This window comes from Rhodamnia argentea, chromosome 1 (assembly GCF_020921035.1).
Source record: "Rhodamnia argentea isolate NSW1041297 chromosome 1, ASM2092103v1, whole genome shotgun sequence".
In the NCBI taxonomy this organism is placed as follows: Eukaryota; Viridiplantae; Streptophyta; class Magnoliopsida; order Myrtales; family Myrtaceae; genus Rhodamnia; species Rhodamnia argentea.
The window spans coordinates 588,594-603,526 of NC_063150.1; the positions used below are offsets into that span (position 1 = coordinate 588,594).

The 14,933-nt window shown below is 39.5% G+C and overlaps 4 protein-coding genes across 10 annotated transcripts in view; 3 read left to right on the forward strand and 1 right to left on the reverse strand.

Moving 5' to 3' along the window:
- Positions 1-14,933, forward strand: part of LOC115745188 (tetrapyrrole-binding protein, chloroplastic) — a 23,921-nt gene continuing 8,988 nt past the window's right edge. The window contains exons 1-2 of one of the 3 annotated variants that reach the window (XM_048284393.1): positions 2,036-2,390; positions 2,431-3,087. The gene's annotated coding sequence lies outside the window, so the exon portion shown is untranslated. Of the gene's footprint in view, positions 42-2,035; positions 2,391-2,430; positions 3,088-14,933 lie in introns of those variants that run through there. The other 2 variants (XM_048284391.1, XM_048284395.1) reach the window with 2 other exon arrangements.
- LOC115745190 (B-box zinc finger protein 24-like) lies at positions 1,569-4,409 on the forward strand. Its single transcript, XM_030680601.2, has 3 exons — positions 1,569-1,970; positions 3,110-3,412; positions 3,942-4,409. The coding sequence occupies exons 1-3, from the start codon at positions 1,788-1,790 to the stop codon at positions 4,161-4,163; spliced, it is 708 nt and encodes a 235-aa protein (XP_030536461.2). The 5' UTR covers positions 1,569-1,787; the 3' UTR covers positions 4,164-4,409.
- On the reverse strand, positions 4,877-9,428 carry LOC115745189 (protein YIF1B-like). Of its 3 annotated transcripts, none has more exons than XM_030680599.2 (5): positions 9,336-9,428; positions 6,894-7,069; positions 5,986-6,084; positions 5,743-5,894; positions 4,877-5,378 (listed from the first exon to the last, which is right to left on the reverse strand). In XM_030680599.2, exons 2-5 carry the CDS (start codon positions 7,065-7,067, stop codon positions 4,991-4,993), a joined length of 813 nt encoding a protein of 270 aa, XP_030536459.1. In that variant the 5' UTR covers positions 7,068-7,069; positions 9,336-9,428; the 3' UTR covers positions 4,877-4,990. The 3 variants fall into 3 exon arrangements, with proteins under 3 accessions (XP_030536459.1, XP_048140390.1, XP_048140393.1); XM_048284433.1 differs by having other exon boundaries at positions 9,342-9,421; XM_048284436.1 differs by lacking the exon at positions 9,336-9,428 and adding an exon at positions 7,742-7,766.
- Positions 10,240-14,537, forward strand: LOC115745186. 3 transcript variants are annotated; one of them, XM_030680596.2, is made up of 7 exons: positions 10,240-10,431; positions 10,553-10,662; positions 11,282-11,431; positions 11,560-11,798; positions 12,163-12,273; positions 13,331-13,378; positions 14,128-14,531. In XM_030680596.2, exons 1-7 carry the CDS (start codon positions 10,323-10,325, stop codon positions 14,285-14,287), a joined length of 927 nt encoding a protein of 308 aa, XP_030536456.1. In that variant the 5' UTR covers positions 10,240-10,322; the 3' UTR covers positions 14,288-14,531. The 3 variants fall into 3 exon arrangements, with proteins under 3 accessions (XP_030536456.1, XP_048140342.1, XP_048140338.1); XM_048284381.1 differs by having other exon boundaries at positions 10,247-10,448; positions 14,128-14,535; XM_048284385.1 differs by lacking the exon at positions 12,163-12,273 and having other exon boundaries at positions 14,128-14,537.

Consider the following 14,933-nt stretch of genomic DNA (forward strand, 5'->3'; position numbering starts at 1 on the left):
CAGCACCCCCCCCACCCCTCCTCTCTCTCTCTCTCTCTCTCTCTCTCTCTCTCTCTCCCAAATTTCTAGTATTCTGCTTCTCCCCAACATCATGGGCCAAATAAGTGCAAATGCGACTAATCCAGATCAATATTTTCGTTTGCATATGACACGGGAACATAAAATCTCCACAAAAAAAAAAAAATCTCTAATCGACGCCAAATAAATTGCAAAGTTTCAAAAAATATCGATGCCATTTTTTCCTCCCAAAAGTTTTGGATCCTAAAAAATAACGCAAAAATATTTTTAAAAAAATCGCCGTAAAGTACCACGTAAATTGATTAGAAATCTAACGAAAGGACTCTTGTGGTTCACGTTGACCCCCCCCCGACTTGAATGCCAGAAATCGACGGGTGAGCCAACTCCATTTAAGATCTCGCATTGGTTGAGAAAATGACGCTGCCCCATTAACTACTGTTACTTCTTTTATTTGTTTTTGAAAGATTTTTTTTTTTTCTTATTAAAGGCAATATAAGATGAATAAATAAAAGGGAAAAAAAAAGAGGAAAAAAATTGGTGGCCACAAGTTTCTCACAGCGGCAAATCAGTTGTGGCCACTCGTGGCTGGGCCTGGCCCCACACCGTCGCGCGGTTTGGATCCACCCGATTTTTTCCGAAATATTAAAACAAATTATATTTAAAAAAAAAAAGAAAAAAGGAAAAAGGGAAATGAAGGCCTTCTTCTTATCTTCGCAGCCTCGTCTGTCCGCCAATCACCTCCATAATTTCGCCGCCCGCCCACCATTAAATTATTATTTTTTCATTTTTCATTTCCCAATTCCACACACGAAACATTAAAAAAAAAAAAAAAAAGATAGCATGTCCTTCCACAACAGTACATTATAAATTCAACTAATGGATTAACGTATTAAATTTAGTTAGCTAAATTTAAAAGAATACTTTTTTTCTACATAATACTTTAGAATGGAAAGAAATACATCATATGGACCTAATCTATTTTTCCAATCATATTGATAACTCGTAATACATCACGTTTATAAACTGCACGATGCGCTGATTAAATTAACTAAAGGAAGGAAAAAAAATTTTGTGAAATCAGCTCGAAATATCTACAATTTCGAGTGAACATAGATTTTTTGTTCTTTCAAAAAAAAGAAAAGATACGTTTTAAGAATTATATTCGAAAAAGTCCTCATATTTTTTTTCTGATTAGACTAAACAAAAATGCTCACTCTGATCGGAAAACTTATTTGAGATTATAAGATCGCAACACGACAAGTTAAATACTAATTTCTTTTTCTGTGATCAGCAAAAAGAATGGCGAAATCATAGGTTTGCAAAAGGAAAATTTTATTGGGAGGCGAAATGCGTTATTGTGAATATAAATGCACGAGAAATTTAAGGAGATGATAATTATTTTCCTCATTTTGTATTAGTATTTTATGTAATATCGAAGACCCTAATTTTTATTAAGAAAAAAAAATTGGACTTTCTTTTTTGTTTTTTGGTCGGAATTGTGGACTTTCCTTTTACTAGGTAAACAGCCAGTCTCTCTCCATGTTCTTGGCTGCTTTAGGCAAAATCCTTAAAGGAACCAACTTTCTGTTCTCTCTTCCTCTTCTTCTTCTTCTTCTTCTTCGATCACTCGACACTGACCTGCGATTGGTTCGTCACTGGAATAGCGACCCTCTGAGCTTTTCCTCAGCTTCTGCTTCTTGGGTCGTCCTCGGCGGCGAGAAATCGACCCGGTTTCTGGGGTTTCTCAAGGGAAAACGAGAAATTCGACGATGAAGATACAGTGCGACGTGTGCGAGAGAGCCCAGGCGACGGTGATCTGCTGTGCCGACGAGGCCGCGCTCTGCGCCAAGTGCGACGTCGAAGTCCACGCCGCGAACAAGCTCGCGAGCAAGCACCAGAGGCTCCTCCTTCACTCCCTCTCCACCAAGCTCCCTGTTTGCGACATTTGCCAAGTGAGTCAATGGCTTCCATTCGATTCGATTTCTCCGCTTCTCTGTCAATTTCTTTTCTTTTCTTTTTTCGTGTGGTTCATGTTGGAGCATGCACGAGATTGAGCGACGCGACGATGGTCTGGCCGCTAAACTTATGCCTTCAACGCGTCGCTTCGTCTTCTTTCCCAAGCTTTGAGAGAGATTGTACTGGTGAATTGCGTGATTCGTTTGGGGGATCTCTGTGACTGGTTGTTATTGAGGAAAGAGGGTTCGCAAGCATGTTTGGTACCTGGGTTATGTGTAGATTCAGCTGATTTGGGTTATTGATAGGTGAAAAGAAGTTGATCAGAATCGACTTCAGCTGAACAGAGCAAGGCACAGAGGTTGTGTTCTGATGGTCGGGTCAAATTGTTGATGTGTTTTAATTTCAAAGGTTAGTTAGTCAGACGTGCACTGTTTTTTTTTTTTTTTTTGGGTAAAGTAGTCAGACGTGCACTGTTTTCACCTACATACTTGTATAAAAGAGAGAAATGAGAACATGCCTCAAGGAGCTTGAGAGATTGTGGTATGGTTCCTCTGTTCTCCAGATCCAAGCTCATATTTTGACTAGGATTAATCTGGGGGGAAACAGCAGCGAAAATCACGAGCTCAAACCCATCCGTTGCTGGAATCGTCCGCTTCCTACTATTGGAGAGTCGATGTTTGTGTTACTGTGGGATTTTAGGACCTGTGGAGGTGACCGGATCGATTCCGGGGAACAGCCTCTAGCGAGACATTGGTCCAGCTCAAAGTGGTCCGACCTTCCCCGGACCCTGCACATCGCTGCACCTCGTGCACCGGAGCAGTCACGGAAAGATTTTAGGACGAATGTGATTGGTACCATGAGGATGCTTATTTCTACCCTTAGAAGAAAAATGTATTGGACTAGTTGCTAATTTGATGTGCTTCAGAATCAATGAAACATGAAGATACGTTAAAACTGAGGACGCAAGCATCAAACGAATGTATGAGAAACCTAGCATGAGGCGAAGTAGAAATTTCGTATTCAATGCAGTGTCTTATATTAATTGAAAGAAGATTGTAAAGCAAGTCGGTCATAGTTGATGAGAAATATCAGCTCTCTCTCTCTCTCTCTCTCTCATAACTGTGTTGCTGTATAGGAGAAGGCAGCCTTCATCTTTTGCGTGGAAGACAGAGCTCTCTTCTGCAAGGACTGCGACGAACCAATTCATCCCGCCGGAAGCCTGTCGGCTAATCACCAGAGGTTACTGGCAACTGGCATCAGAGTCGCTGTCAGCTCTAGCTGCACCAAAGATGCTGAGAAGATTCAATCTGAGCCACCGAGCCGGAATGCACCTCATATGTCGGTGAAATCGCCCCAACAGCAAGCTTCCAGTTTCTCGCCTTCATGGGGTGATGTTGATGAACTGCTACAGTTGCCAGATTTTGAGTCCTCTGACAAGGTAAGGATTACAATGTTGATGCCGGACCCCCATGTGCTTGTACGATCGTATTTTTACCTAAAGAACCTATAATTGCTCAAATGAAAGCCACAACCTGCTGTCTGATGATCACAAAAACCACAAAAAAATTTCAAAATTCTTGTTCACATCGCTTTTCTCTTTGCTCTACTACATAGAATGCAAGAGTCATAAGCACAACCACTAATTGAAATTTTTACTTCAGGACCAGAAATCGTCTAATGTACGATGAGATCAAATCGGTATGATTTTCTTCGAGAGATTTATGGGTAGAATTACATGTTCTATAAATGTAGAACAAGTCTATGTTTCTGTAGCAAGTACAGCAAAGTCTATTCAATTACAGGACTACGCCCTTCTTATGTTGGAAATCACACGCTATATCACACACGTCTCAAAAAAGTCTCTCATTTATGTCGCAAATGCGATCGTTGAAATTAATGTTGTCGTGGACATCATCCTCTCACTTTGTTCTGGCTTTGAAAACTAACAACTACCTTTAATTTTGCAGAAGGGACAGCTCGAGTTTGGTGAGCTAGAATGGCTCGCGGATATGGGTCTCTTTGCTGATCAGGTTCCTCAAGAAGCCCTAGCAGCAGCTGAAGTTCCTCAGCTCCCATTGCCACCCTCGAGCAGCTACACGTCATCCCGAACCACGAAATCCCAGATGCCTCATAAGAAGCCAAGGATTGAATACGACGAGGAGTTTTTCACCGTTCCTGATCTTGGCTGATGAGATGGACGCTGATGCTGCACGGACGTTTGTATGTATCCACATATATGCATAGGCATCTACTTCTTATGTAATGAAGGAACCTTACAGGGAGAATCGTCTCATGATGCGGGATTTACTGCATCCTTTAATATTTTGGTCCGTCTTTTTTGTAATATCCTTTCTGTGATATATTGAGACTACAAATCAAATGACCCCTTCCTTTGGATTTTGAAAGTTGCTCGGTGTAAATCTCACCCCTTAAAATATATTCATTATCTGTTACTTGAACTCGTGGATGAAATTATTGCCCCTGCGAGATGATGATGCTATTGCTTGGCTTGAGAAATGATAATTGCGTTCCTTGGTTTCAACAAGCTAAACTAAGTAGCATTTCAGGAAGAGTCAACTGCACCCGCCAGAAAAAGACTTCCTCTTGCTTCTTGACTATCTATGTTATACTGTCAATCGACCAAGCATTTTTTGAGAATGACAAATGATCGTTTCACCACAGTACTCGTGCTCGGAGTACCTTTTCTTTGTTATGGAAGTGCTAGGAAAATTCACTCTTGGATGGAGTAAAGATTTTCCAAATTTCGACATGGTCCATTGTCACGACCGAGGAAAATTGCGTATTTTCCACAGCCATCACATCCGTAGGTTCAGTTCAATCAGGTGGCACAACTGCTAAACCAATGCAAATCATACTCACGGGAGCAACAAAAACAGCAAGATTTGGTAACCAAAAGAATTGAAGCAACAGCTAGATTACCAGCCTATATAACCCTTTGTAATTTGCTAGATCTTTTCGACATTGCTTCGGAAAATGACACTAGAAGATTCATCAATTAGAAAAGCCAGTTGACACTGATATTGCCAAGCCACATGAAGAGTGGAAACTGAGCAAGGGCGATAAAGAGCAACAGATAGTGGTGCCTGCTCGAATCATAACTCCTCACCTCCGCAAACAGCACTCGCTTCATGGTCTTCACCAGAAAGATCCCCATGCACAAGCAGGTCCACGGCATCAGCACAAAGTACATGTATCTCAACACAATCTTCCCAAGAACTGCCAAGCACAATCCTGTGAAAGTATAACCAGCATATGCCACAATGTCCAGCAATGGTGCCTCCCCACTACCCAATGACAGTAATGTTAATTTTAGCAGTGCTACTTGCATACACCAGCCAAGCGATCCTTTGACAAACAGCCAGTTCAAGGCTTCAGGGCTGAACCTGCAAATAAGCGATTCATGAAAAAAAGCGAGGGAAAGAATGCATAAGTTCAGCAGCAAAACAATTGTGAGAATGAGAGACCCTTGGAAGATATTAAATTAAGATCTAGAAAAGAATCTGGAAACTCGCTCCTTCCATTATCACAGCATTAAAAGTGGCCCGCAATGAACAAACTTGTCTATGAAGGTTTATTCATAGCATAAGAAACAGTCACAATTATCTTTTGTAATAGAATGACACTACGAGTATCAAGAGGTCGATAAAAATGGGAGTAAAAGTAGGACTAGGACCAGTAATTTGATGAGAATAACTCTAGCAAACAAGAGATCTATTCAATGCAAGATACAAACATCCTATCACTTACTTCCCCTGAAGACCCAACAGCAGGCCAGAAAGTACAACGTAAGTACCAAATGCCATAAGCGGAATGTACAAATCTGGAGCATTAATATCATATATTGGGGGCTTATATGACAGCCTGCCTCCCACTGGCTCCGTAATTCGTGTCCAGTGCCCCTGTGGAATGGTACATGGTGGAAAAATTGTCAGTAGTCTGAAAATTGAGTGCAGGTGCAGCAATAAAGTTTGAAGCAATGTCAGGCCTCACCCTATGGAGGAATGGAAACAAAACCACCTTCAACTTGTTCCTCACGTATTGGTCATTCACTTGGAAATAGTACTGCGGATCAGAAAAATACCTGCTAATCTGTCATGAAGAAAGCATTGATTATACTGTTTCAGTGAAACAAGAAAAAGAAAGATACAACAATTGACTATTAAAAGCTAGATCAGCAGGTCTCCCACTCATCTAAAGACATCTTCAACTGCAAAAGTGCTGCATTAGTAGGGAAAAGCGCAAAAATGCGTGGTTCAACTCATTCAGCCTACCCAAAGCATTCAAAGAATTGTTTATTCACTTACCGAAGAAGTTAAGCGCCAGGCGCTACATTATTGTAAATGAAGAATACAAAGCAATTTAGTATATTAAGTGCTGCAAAATTCACATATTTAGAAATTAAAGTGCAGAGGCAACTATGTAAATCACAGAAAATTGAATCATCAGGTTCCTGGGGAAGCCTGCTCAAGCCATGTCATGAGTCCTGAAGGGCAAACAGAGCAAATTCAACTAATACAGACAACTTGGTCAATAAAAAAGACTTCTGCATGGTATAGGTTACTGCCCATGGAGTAGCGAATCCTCGCACATCAAATGCTTTGCAAGAAACAACCAGGCTTATTGCCTGCTCTCTTCTCATTTTGCTTTTTTGCTTTTGTTTTTTTTCACATGGTGGTAGGGAAGAGTGTGGTTTACCTCTTGCCCTTGACTATGTACTCAATTTGGCAAATATATACAACCTCCAGGATGCTAGAAGTATAACCTGTCCATACTCATGAATGTGTACAATGGCGATGCACGACATGAAATGAACAAGCTACGCTAGTGTCATTCAGCTTGTCACTCACAGAATCATCAAAATACAAATTGATGTATTCAAGATGAAGCCTAATACTTACATTACTTTGCACGTACTCAGAGCTAGATCCTAAAATTTTTTCTCCATAAGCACCAAGCCCACCGCGGATAAGACCTGAACCAGCACCATAAAAAGCATTGCCAAATGGTGTGGGCTGAGGATTTGTTGGAGGTATGGGCACCCCACCAGGCTGTGCGGTCGGATTGTTGTACATTACTGCAAATTGACATACAATCAAGAGAACTAGAAAGAAAAACAGTCATAAGAAAATGGGCAAAATAAATAGAAGCCAATGTGATGGACAAATAAATACAATCCTGTCCATCACGGCCCTTGGTTTGCTAGCTCATCCCACTAACCTTAAGATCTATAAAGAACACGCGCAATAACGCCAGCATATTATGTTGAAATAGACTTCCTAGACCCTTATACCGCTCATAGAAATAAAATGATGCAGCGCTTAATTATTCATATCACGTGCAAAAATTTCCAATCATCAAGTGATCTTTCAAGAGGACTAAATTTTTGGTAAATCTAATATCAGCAGGAGTATTCTATTCTCAAGCTTTCAGAAAACTGATACAACCATTAAAGCAAGCAGAAAAGTAAAGGATTCACGAGACACAAAAAAAGAGCAGCCGATAGAACATACACAGACCAGCACCAGCAAGCAAGTTATCCCGGTGAAAACCAACTAAAATGGACTGCCAGCTTTGATTTTACAAGCAATCAAACAAGAAACAAAAGGCTCTGCTTTATTAGGAATTGCTGCTTTCTGAAGCACTCCGTTAAGCAGGTAGAGGTGTTGATCTTTAGACTGTTCGGTACAGCTTGAAGGAAAGGAATAGTCCGGCCAATAAAAAAGAAGGAAAGGAATCAGAGGAGGACCTTCTACTACACTGCCAACTTAAATCACCTCATTGGCATGTCGCACAACTTCATCAGGAGTGAAGCGAATCTCGGAGAAAACAGTCAAGGGACTGATCAGATGCTGACAGAGCAGGAACGTGCAGATTGAGAGAAAATATAAGCAGGTGAAGCCACATTTTTCGCTCCGGAACATTTACCTTAAAACGAAGGAGCTCTAATGCTGAAGCTTCACAAATCCAGAGCCGAAGGATTTATCTTTATGGAGACACTAACGGCTGATCTTTTTTGTTCCATCTACTGCCTATTGACAAAGCAATGCGTACCTATTGTACTCTTAATTTTCAGATGATGTCCATTCAGATATTGAAATGATATGAATTAGAAAAGGAGCAATTCGAAAGAAGATAAATCCATCCTCCAATCCCTCCCTACCTCTCTGACCAAACCCGATGTAGTTGTATGGCAGTTAAAATCAGGGAAAAGCACTCAACATGATACAACTCCATGATATTAACTATTATTTGGGCCAGAGGTCTATTGAAAGATGATGAAACATGATGAGATGACAACTTACTTAATGGCGCTCTTTATAGCGACATGATGAAACAGGTCACCATTATTTTCTTCATAGGCATCAGACATATTCATCAGTATCTATAAGGTCCAGAGGTCCAGAGGTCCACTTACACTCAAAAGGAGAAGACTTGAGAGGACCAACATCCTCTTATTATGGACTTTATTTCATTTAGAATATCATCAATTACTCTAGACAAAATTCAATTATTCACACCTTAAAAGTAACCTCTCCAATTTTTTAGCCATTTAATACTTGTCAAACCCAATTACCAGCTTCACTAATAAACCCTTTGTAAACAATCCTCAATAAAAGTCCCGGCAAACATCTCCACATAATCTACTTTCCTTACTTGAGTCTGCCATCTCCACATTGCTAGGAAACACCTATAACTCCATGATGCACGACCCTTAAGCACTATAACCCAATTCTCAAACCTTCGTTGCGGGAAGTCCAACAGCAAAAAATCATCAAAGCCCATCAAGTCTCCCTCTTATATCTGAAAAAGGCATCATACAGCCACAAGATCAAGCATTATCTTTCCCCACAAGGAAAAACCCAAAGCACACAGCTGAATGGCCAGGCTCTGACGATTCCACGCACCATCAGGAGAATCCCCAAATCTCTTCCGCTAAATCTGGTCACAATATCAGAGTAGCCTCTTGTCACTAAAGCCAGCACGCTTGAGCTGGCAGTGCTTCTAAAGCCTTAACATTCTCTAACCTCCACCAGGTCCTGAACTCTATCAACTGGAATCGCGCAAATTGGACAGCCTCGAGCACTTGCAATGCCACCAATATCGAAATTTCGCAGCTAACCAGAGTCCAACCAAACACAAAATGATCGTAAAATCTCAAAAAAAAAAAAAAAAAAAACCCCAAAGGAAGCCTCTGAGGCTAAAACTTGCGAGAAAGGAAAGAGAACCGCAACACAGGACAAGGACACGCATAGACAGAATCAGGCACAGATGAAGACGAACTTGAGATTCGAATTGACAGGAGAAACTAGAGAAGAAGAGAAACAAGGAATAAATCGAACCTGGATCTCGAATTCGAATCTGCAGAGAGCTTGCGGAGAGCAGATCAGATCTCCAAGCTTTGGAGAGTGAGTCCGGAGAGAAAGAGAGAGAGAGAGAGACGATCGATGCTGAAGGAGAGAAAACGGAAAAGCCCGGTGACACGTGTAAATACATTCCTAAGAATTCAACAAATACATATTGGTGTCGGTTAATCGTCTCCTATTTTTCGAAAAATAAGTGTACAAATAATTAAAAAAATCTCCAATTCTAACACACAAATATAGAACCTTGAAATGGAAACATATAGATAATTTTTTTAGAGAGAGAGTTAAAATTACTATCTATATTATATTTAGACTGTTCTCTTATCTTCTTGTTCTCGAAGAAATTAGATGTTCGATTATCAAAGAAAGAAATTAGATATTCACCCTCACATTCGCGTTACATTTGTAAAAAAAGCGTCATCAAAACGCGGTAACCGAACAAATTGCTTAAAACTTTATATGGTGAACATCTAGAAATGTGAAATTACCATAAGGAAAGAAATTACATTGTACCTAAATGAAGAAATATTTGTATTTTTTTTAGAAAAAAAGGTGCTTATTAGTATGATTTGTAGTTTTGCATTCTTTTGTGTTAAGCTAAAAAATAAATGGGCGCAATCGAAAAAGTTGCCTTTATTTAGAAAATGAACTCCATTACAAAAAAGAATTTAAGTTAGAACAGAAATGACGCAAGCGAAGAAGTTGTCTTTATTTAGAAAATAATCTTCACTAAAAATAATTTAAATTGGCCTATATTTTTAAAATTCTCATATCGCATTGGCCTAGTTGAAATTATAAAATGACTTTACATGTTGATATTTAGAAAAGGTTAAATTGTGAATTCACAAGGAAAAATTAACAATTTTTATTTTGCCCAGCAATTTTCCTCGCCATCTTCACTTTTCGACCACCGGAGCTCTCGGTCGCGCTCTGCATGCGAGATCGAAGCAGAGAGCGTCGATTATGGAGGCTGCGGAATTCGACGAAGCTCTAGCTCTAGCGGTGCTGGAATCCGCTCTTACCCATGTCCAATGGCGGCTCAAATCTTCCTCCAAGCGCCGTCTGCAAATAGGTTCTCATTCTTCATTCGTATGTGTTTGTTCTTCTGTTGATCTGGTTGTTCACAGTTTTTGCTCTTGGAGGATGGTGATTCTGATGGGTTTTTTTTTTTTTTATTACCTTTTTTGTGGCAGATGTGATGGCTTTGTGCGCGGGGGTTAGGCCGGTGGTTATGGTGGACTATGGAGGAAAGCTGCCTGAACTGCAGCAACATTTGTGCGCTCTGTTAAGATTCTGTCACAAGGTTTGATCCTCTATGCAAATGTTTTCAGCTTCCGAAAGTTTGCGAATTTGCCTAAAATGCCTGTGGAGTTTGCGCCTTTGGCTTGAAACTCGGTTTCATTTCCCTTGTTCGTCGAATGAACGTCAAATTCGCGATTCATTTCCATGTTCTTCTGTGTAGAACTAGACTGAGTTTGTTGATTGTTGGCCCCCTTTACGTTGTATGGTCTGTACTGAAAGCCAGTGGGGTCAATCTTATTTTTTATTTTTTTTATTTTTTTGGGTCGAGAGTCAATCTTATTTGGAAGGGCGATTCTTGGATGTCTACTCTGAACTTTAGATGGTCCATTTGCTCAATTGCTTGCGTTACTAAACATATCAGATGACCTCATGTCAAGCTGAAATTTGAACTCAGTCACTGTTAGTGGGTGATGGGTGTTTTTATCTTAAGTTGTTGAGTTCATTTGTCAAGCCTTAACCAATCTTGTGCGCCAATGTCATACAAGTTTTCATGAAATGTTGCTCTTTAGCCTTACATGCATTTCTTATTTGTGTTCTTTATCACGATGTTATTGTTTTTGGCTTCAGATTTTTGTTTCCCTGACTTGTTTTAGTTTATGGTTTAACAATTATGGATCCAGGAATCACACATATTTGAGCATTTAAGGGTGATGCTTATAGAGGATATGATTTATTTAGTTCATAGAAGAGGACTGGCCGAACATGTAAGATCTAGCTTGAACTCAGATGCACCACCGTTCTTCGTGGACCTTGAACAGGATCCTCCTCAGGTTTATTCTTTGCTTGCACTTGTTTCCTTGACACTTCTTAGTATAATTTATAGTGAACAGGTATCCATATTGGGTTTCTTATTGTTTGGCTCCCTGTGGTTAAAAGCTCTTTTCTGTCTCCTCCCCAGATGATAAGAGAAAGAGAAGATAATGTTGCAGTAATTCAGCTTGTTTCAGTTCAGAAGATCTTCTCTCTGCATTTTCCAATTACAGAACAGAGCAATGAAAGCTTACCATGTAATAAGACAGGCATAGTGAGCACTGATACATCTTCGGTTGATGATTCTACTGCTCTGGGGAATCCTGACTGTATTGATTTGAGTAGCTGTCTGCAAGATACAAAGATTAGCATCCCAACATTGAATGGGTAAGTTGTTGGATTTATGATTGCTTCTTCTTATAATGTCAATGCAAATCATTCATTTTTATTCTACCTTTGTCCTTTCGTGTTGTTTGAAGCAAATCTGCATTACCCATTCGAAAAACCACATGGCTGAAGCGTTTAAAAGGGGTACTCAAAGCTGGCATTTGTTTGTCTGTTTCCATGTTATAATGCAGTACTAACTGTATTAAGCAATTTGAGACTTGGCTTTTAGAGACTGCTACATAGTTGTTACCAACCTTTGGGCACTAACTAGCATGTCACAGTTGCCAAACACTTGCCAGCAATTTATTTTCCATATCCAGTTAATTGATATAGCATTGACAAGTGATTATTGCGGTTACTGCAGATGGCTTCTTGGTTATCCAATCGTGTATTTGTTCAGCACAGAGCACATTGAAGAGGCGATCCATAATCTGTCTACCAAGTCACTTCGTGTCTTCAGAATTTTAATCTCTAGGTTCCTTCTCTGTCTTTGTCTTTATGCTTTTAGAAGAGAAAAGAGTGCGTTCGGTTAGACCAATGCATGACAGCGCCACCTGTGCAAACAAATGCTTTCACCTGTTTTTTAACTTTGATTTTCTACTTTAATATTTTCTTTTACCTTGACTGGAAAAAATTTGATTTGGAGAATTATCTGAGCTTGTCGACTGGAAGAAGAGAAGCAGACTTTGCAAAAAGGTTTTGATGCAGTAAATTCATCATGTAGTCACTTTATGTAGGCCAGGTGTAGGATTTTTTCTTGTCTTTATATCTACTTGAGTTTCCTGGAAGCCTTTAATCTGTGGCTACTCTCACTCCTTTTTCCTCCCTCTCTGTTTAAATATTTTAAGCAAGTCTTCCTACTGGCCTATTCTTCCTTGGAATCCCTGAGATTGTCGATACTTTCTCAGGGCATAGCCATACCTATGTGGTCCTTGAACTAAAGTGAGTGATCGTGTAATTTGGACAAATATCATTGGAACATCCTTGATTCGAGTTAACTATGTGGCACTTGGGTAAGTAGCTGACATATTCTGCAATGAGTATTGGTATACTCTTCAACCTTGGTTTGGTGAATCTCACTATTATCTTCATCTCATTTTGAATGATTGTTATCTAATTCTCTCCATGTCCCATTGTATCATTTCTTCTCTGTGTATCCTTCAAATCTTTGTCATTTCCCTTTACACTCTTCTCGCAAGCACTGACTTTATTAATTGATATATCTTTCTCCGCTTTTATCAATGTCTTTTCTCTCAAATTCTTGATGGATTCCACTTTCCTTCTTTTTGCCTGAATGTCTTGGTGCATCCGAACAAACATTGTACATTAAGAAGGCAATTCTAGATAGAGTTGAGTTCACGTCAGTGTATAGTTGTTGGGTTAATTTGGTTGATATGAACAAGTGCACTTTCTTGGACTTGGATGGTATTCATGAACTGGTAGTGGAGACCACAATTTGACTATTATTAGATGCACTATTTGCAGCAACAATCTAATCACTGCCTTATCGATTCCTTATCTTGATCATATAGGAAAAAGACCCGTGCAAAAGTTACTGAACCAGAAGAAGAATTAATGAGGTATCACTTTCTTGCTGCATCCTGGTCAATATAAAATTACATTTCCTTTGAAGCAAAGAAAGAAATCATGAACCCTAGTGTCTTATACTTTAAAGTCCTAATCCAAGGGGAGTCCTTATTTGATGTTTCTTCCTGGCACATTGTTTTACCAAATGAAGTGTTGCTTGATGCTAGATAGATTATCCAGCCAGTTTCTTGTTGTGAAGGGATAATGATAATTAGAAGCTTAGATGTTGAGGCTTCTCAAGTGGACAATATATCAATGAAGACAATTAAAATTAAATTAGATGATTTGGAAGCTCCAAAAACCTTAAATCAAGCATTTGACCCCAAAAGGAGTCAAACTTTCTTTAAATTAGAATGATGTTATGCCCTAAACTCGTGCTCTAAACTTTCCGAAGTATTATAGTCACAATGAACATAATTATAAGAAAATTAGATGACTTGGAAGCTTTCAAAACCACAAGATCCAGCATTTTACCCAAATGTGGATAGTTAGGTTGACCATGATGATGTCTTAGATCGACTCATACCTCAACTGTACGCCAGTAGTTTACTGAAATTCTGTGAGCAAAGTCCAGAAAGGGGTGTTATCCCTTGATGTAGCATTAGGTATTTGGATTACATTCAGGTCTTTATATTTTTAAAGTTCGATGGACTGATGCATGAGACTTCAGAATCGCAAACATGCAGATCATTCTATAATCACTATCCTCTACTTGGCTTAGAGGTTGCAATTCACATGACAGCTTTTCGGTGCCTTATGATCTGAGCATGGGTGGCAGTCATGAGCCGTGGGCCGAAGCATTCTTGTCCGATATGCACGAAAGATGGGGAAGATGCAAACCTGCTTGGGGTGCATTGCATATGGAGGTCACCGAATGTTATCCACAAGCCATTGTGCTTTAGTATAATTAGGTAAGTATACATCAAGAATTTTCTGAATACCTCATGTAAAAAACTCAGTGTACGATATCAAACTACTGCATCAATAATCATTAGTTCACACGAATGATCTACATCTTGTTCATTAGCAACACACTGTTCTCTATGCACCAAACATGCTCAGAGCTCGAGCAATGCAGCAACCAAAGACTTACCGTTCTGGCATCACCAAATGAACAGAGACACAATCAGGCATATGTTATAGTGACTAAATATTGTCAAAAGAAAAAAATAAATCAATGACTTGAATCGCTCACTAGAAATATGTTTTTTCTTCAAATTGATGACTCTCTCTTGCTCGGCAAGTTTCAACATTAGAATAGATCTCCAGAAGTGTGATCACGAGTTTGATCATTAGCAAAAAGCAATTTTTGGTGGGTACCTGGATATCGTGGGACAGGAGAACTATCATGACTCAAGAAGATAAATTAGGTGCTCCGAGAGGCTCGGATGCTCAGTCTCATAAAAGAAAGTACACTATACATTTTTCATCTTAAAGCATGCCTAAGAATCCCTAATGTATAGGCTACTAAATGAAAAAAAAGTTTTGAGTGTAATCGAACTTCTAAAACTCGTCACGAATATACAGTAAAGTCCTAAAACTTGTCAT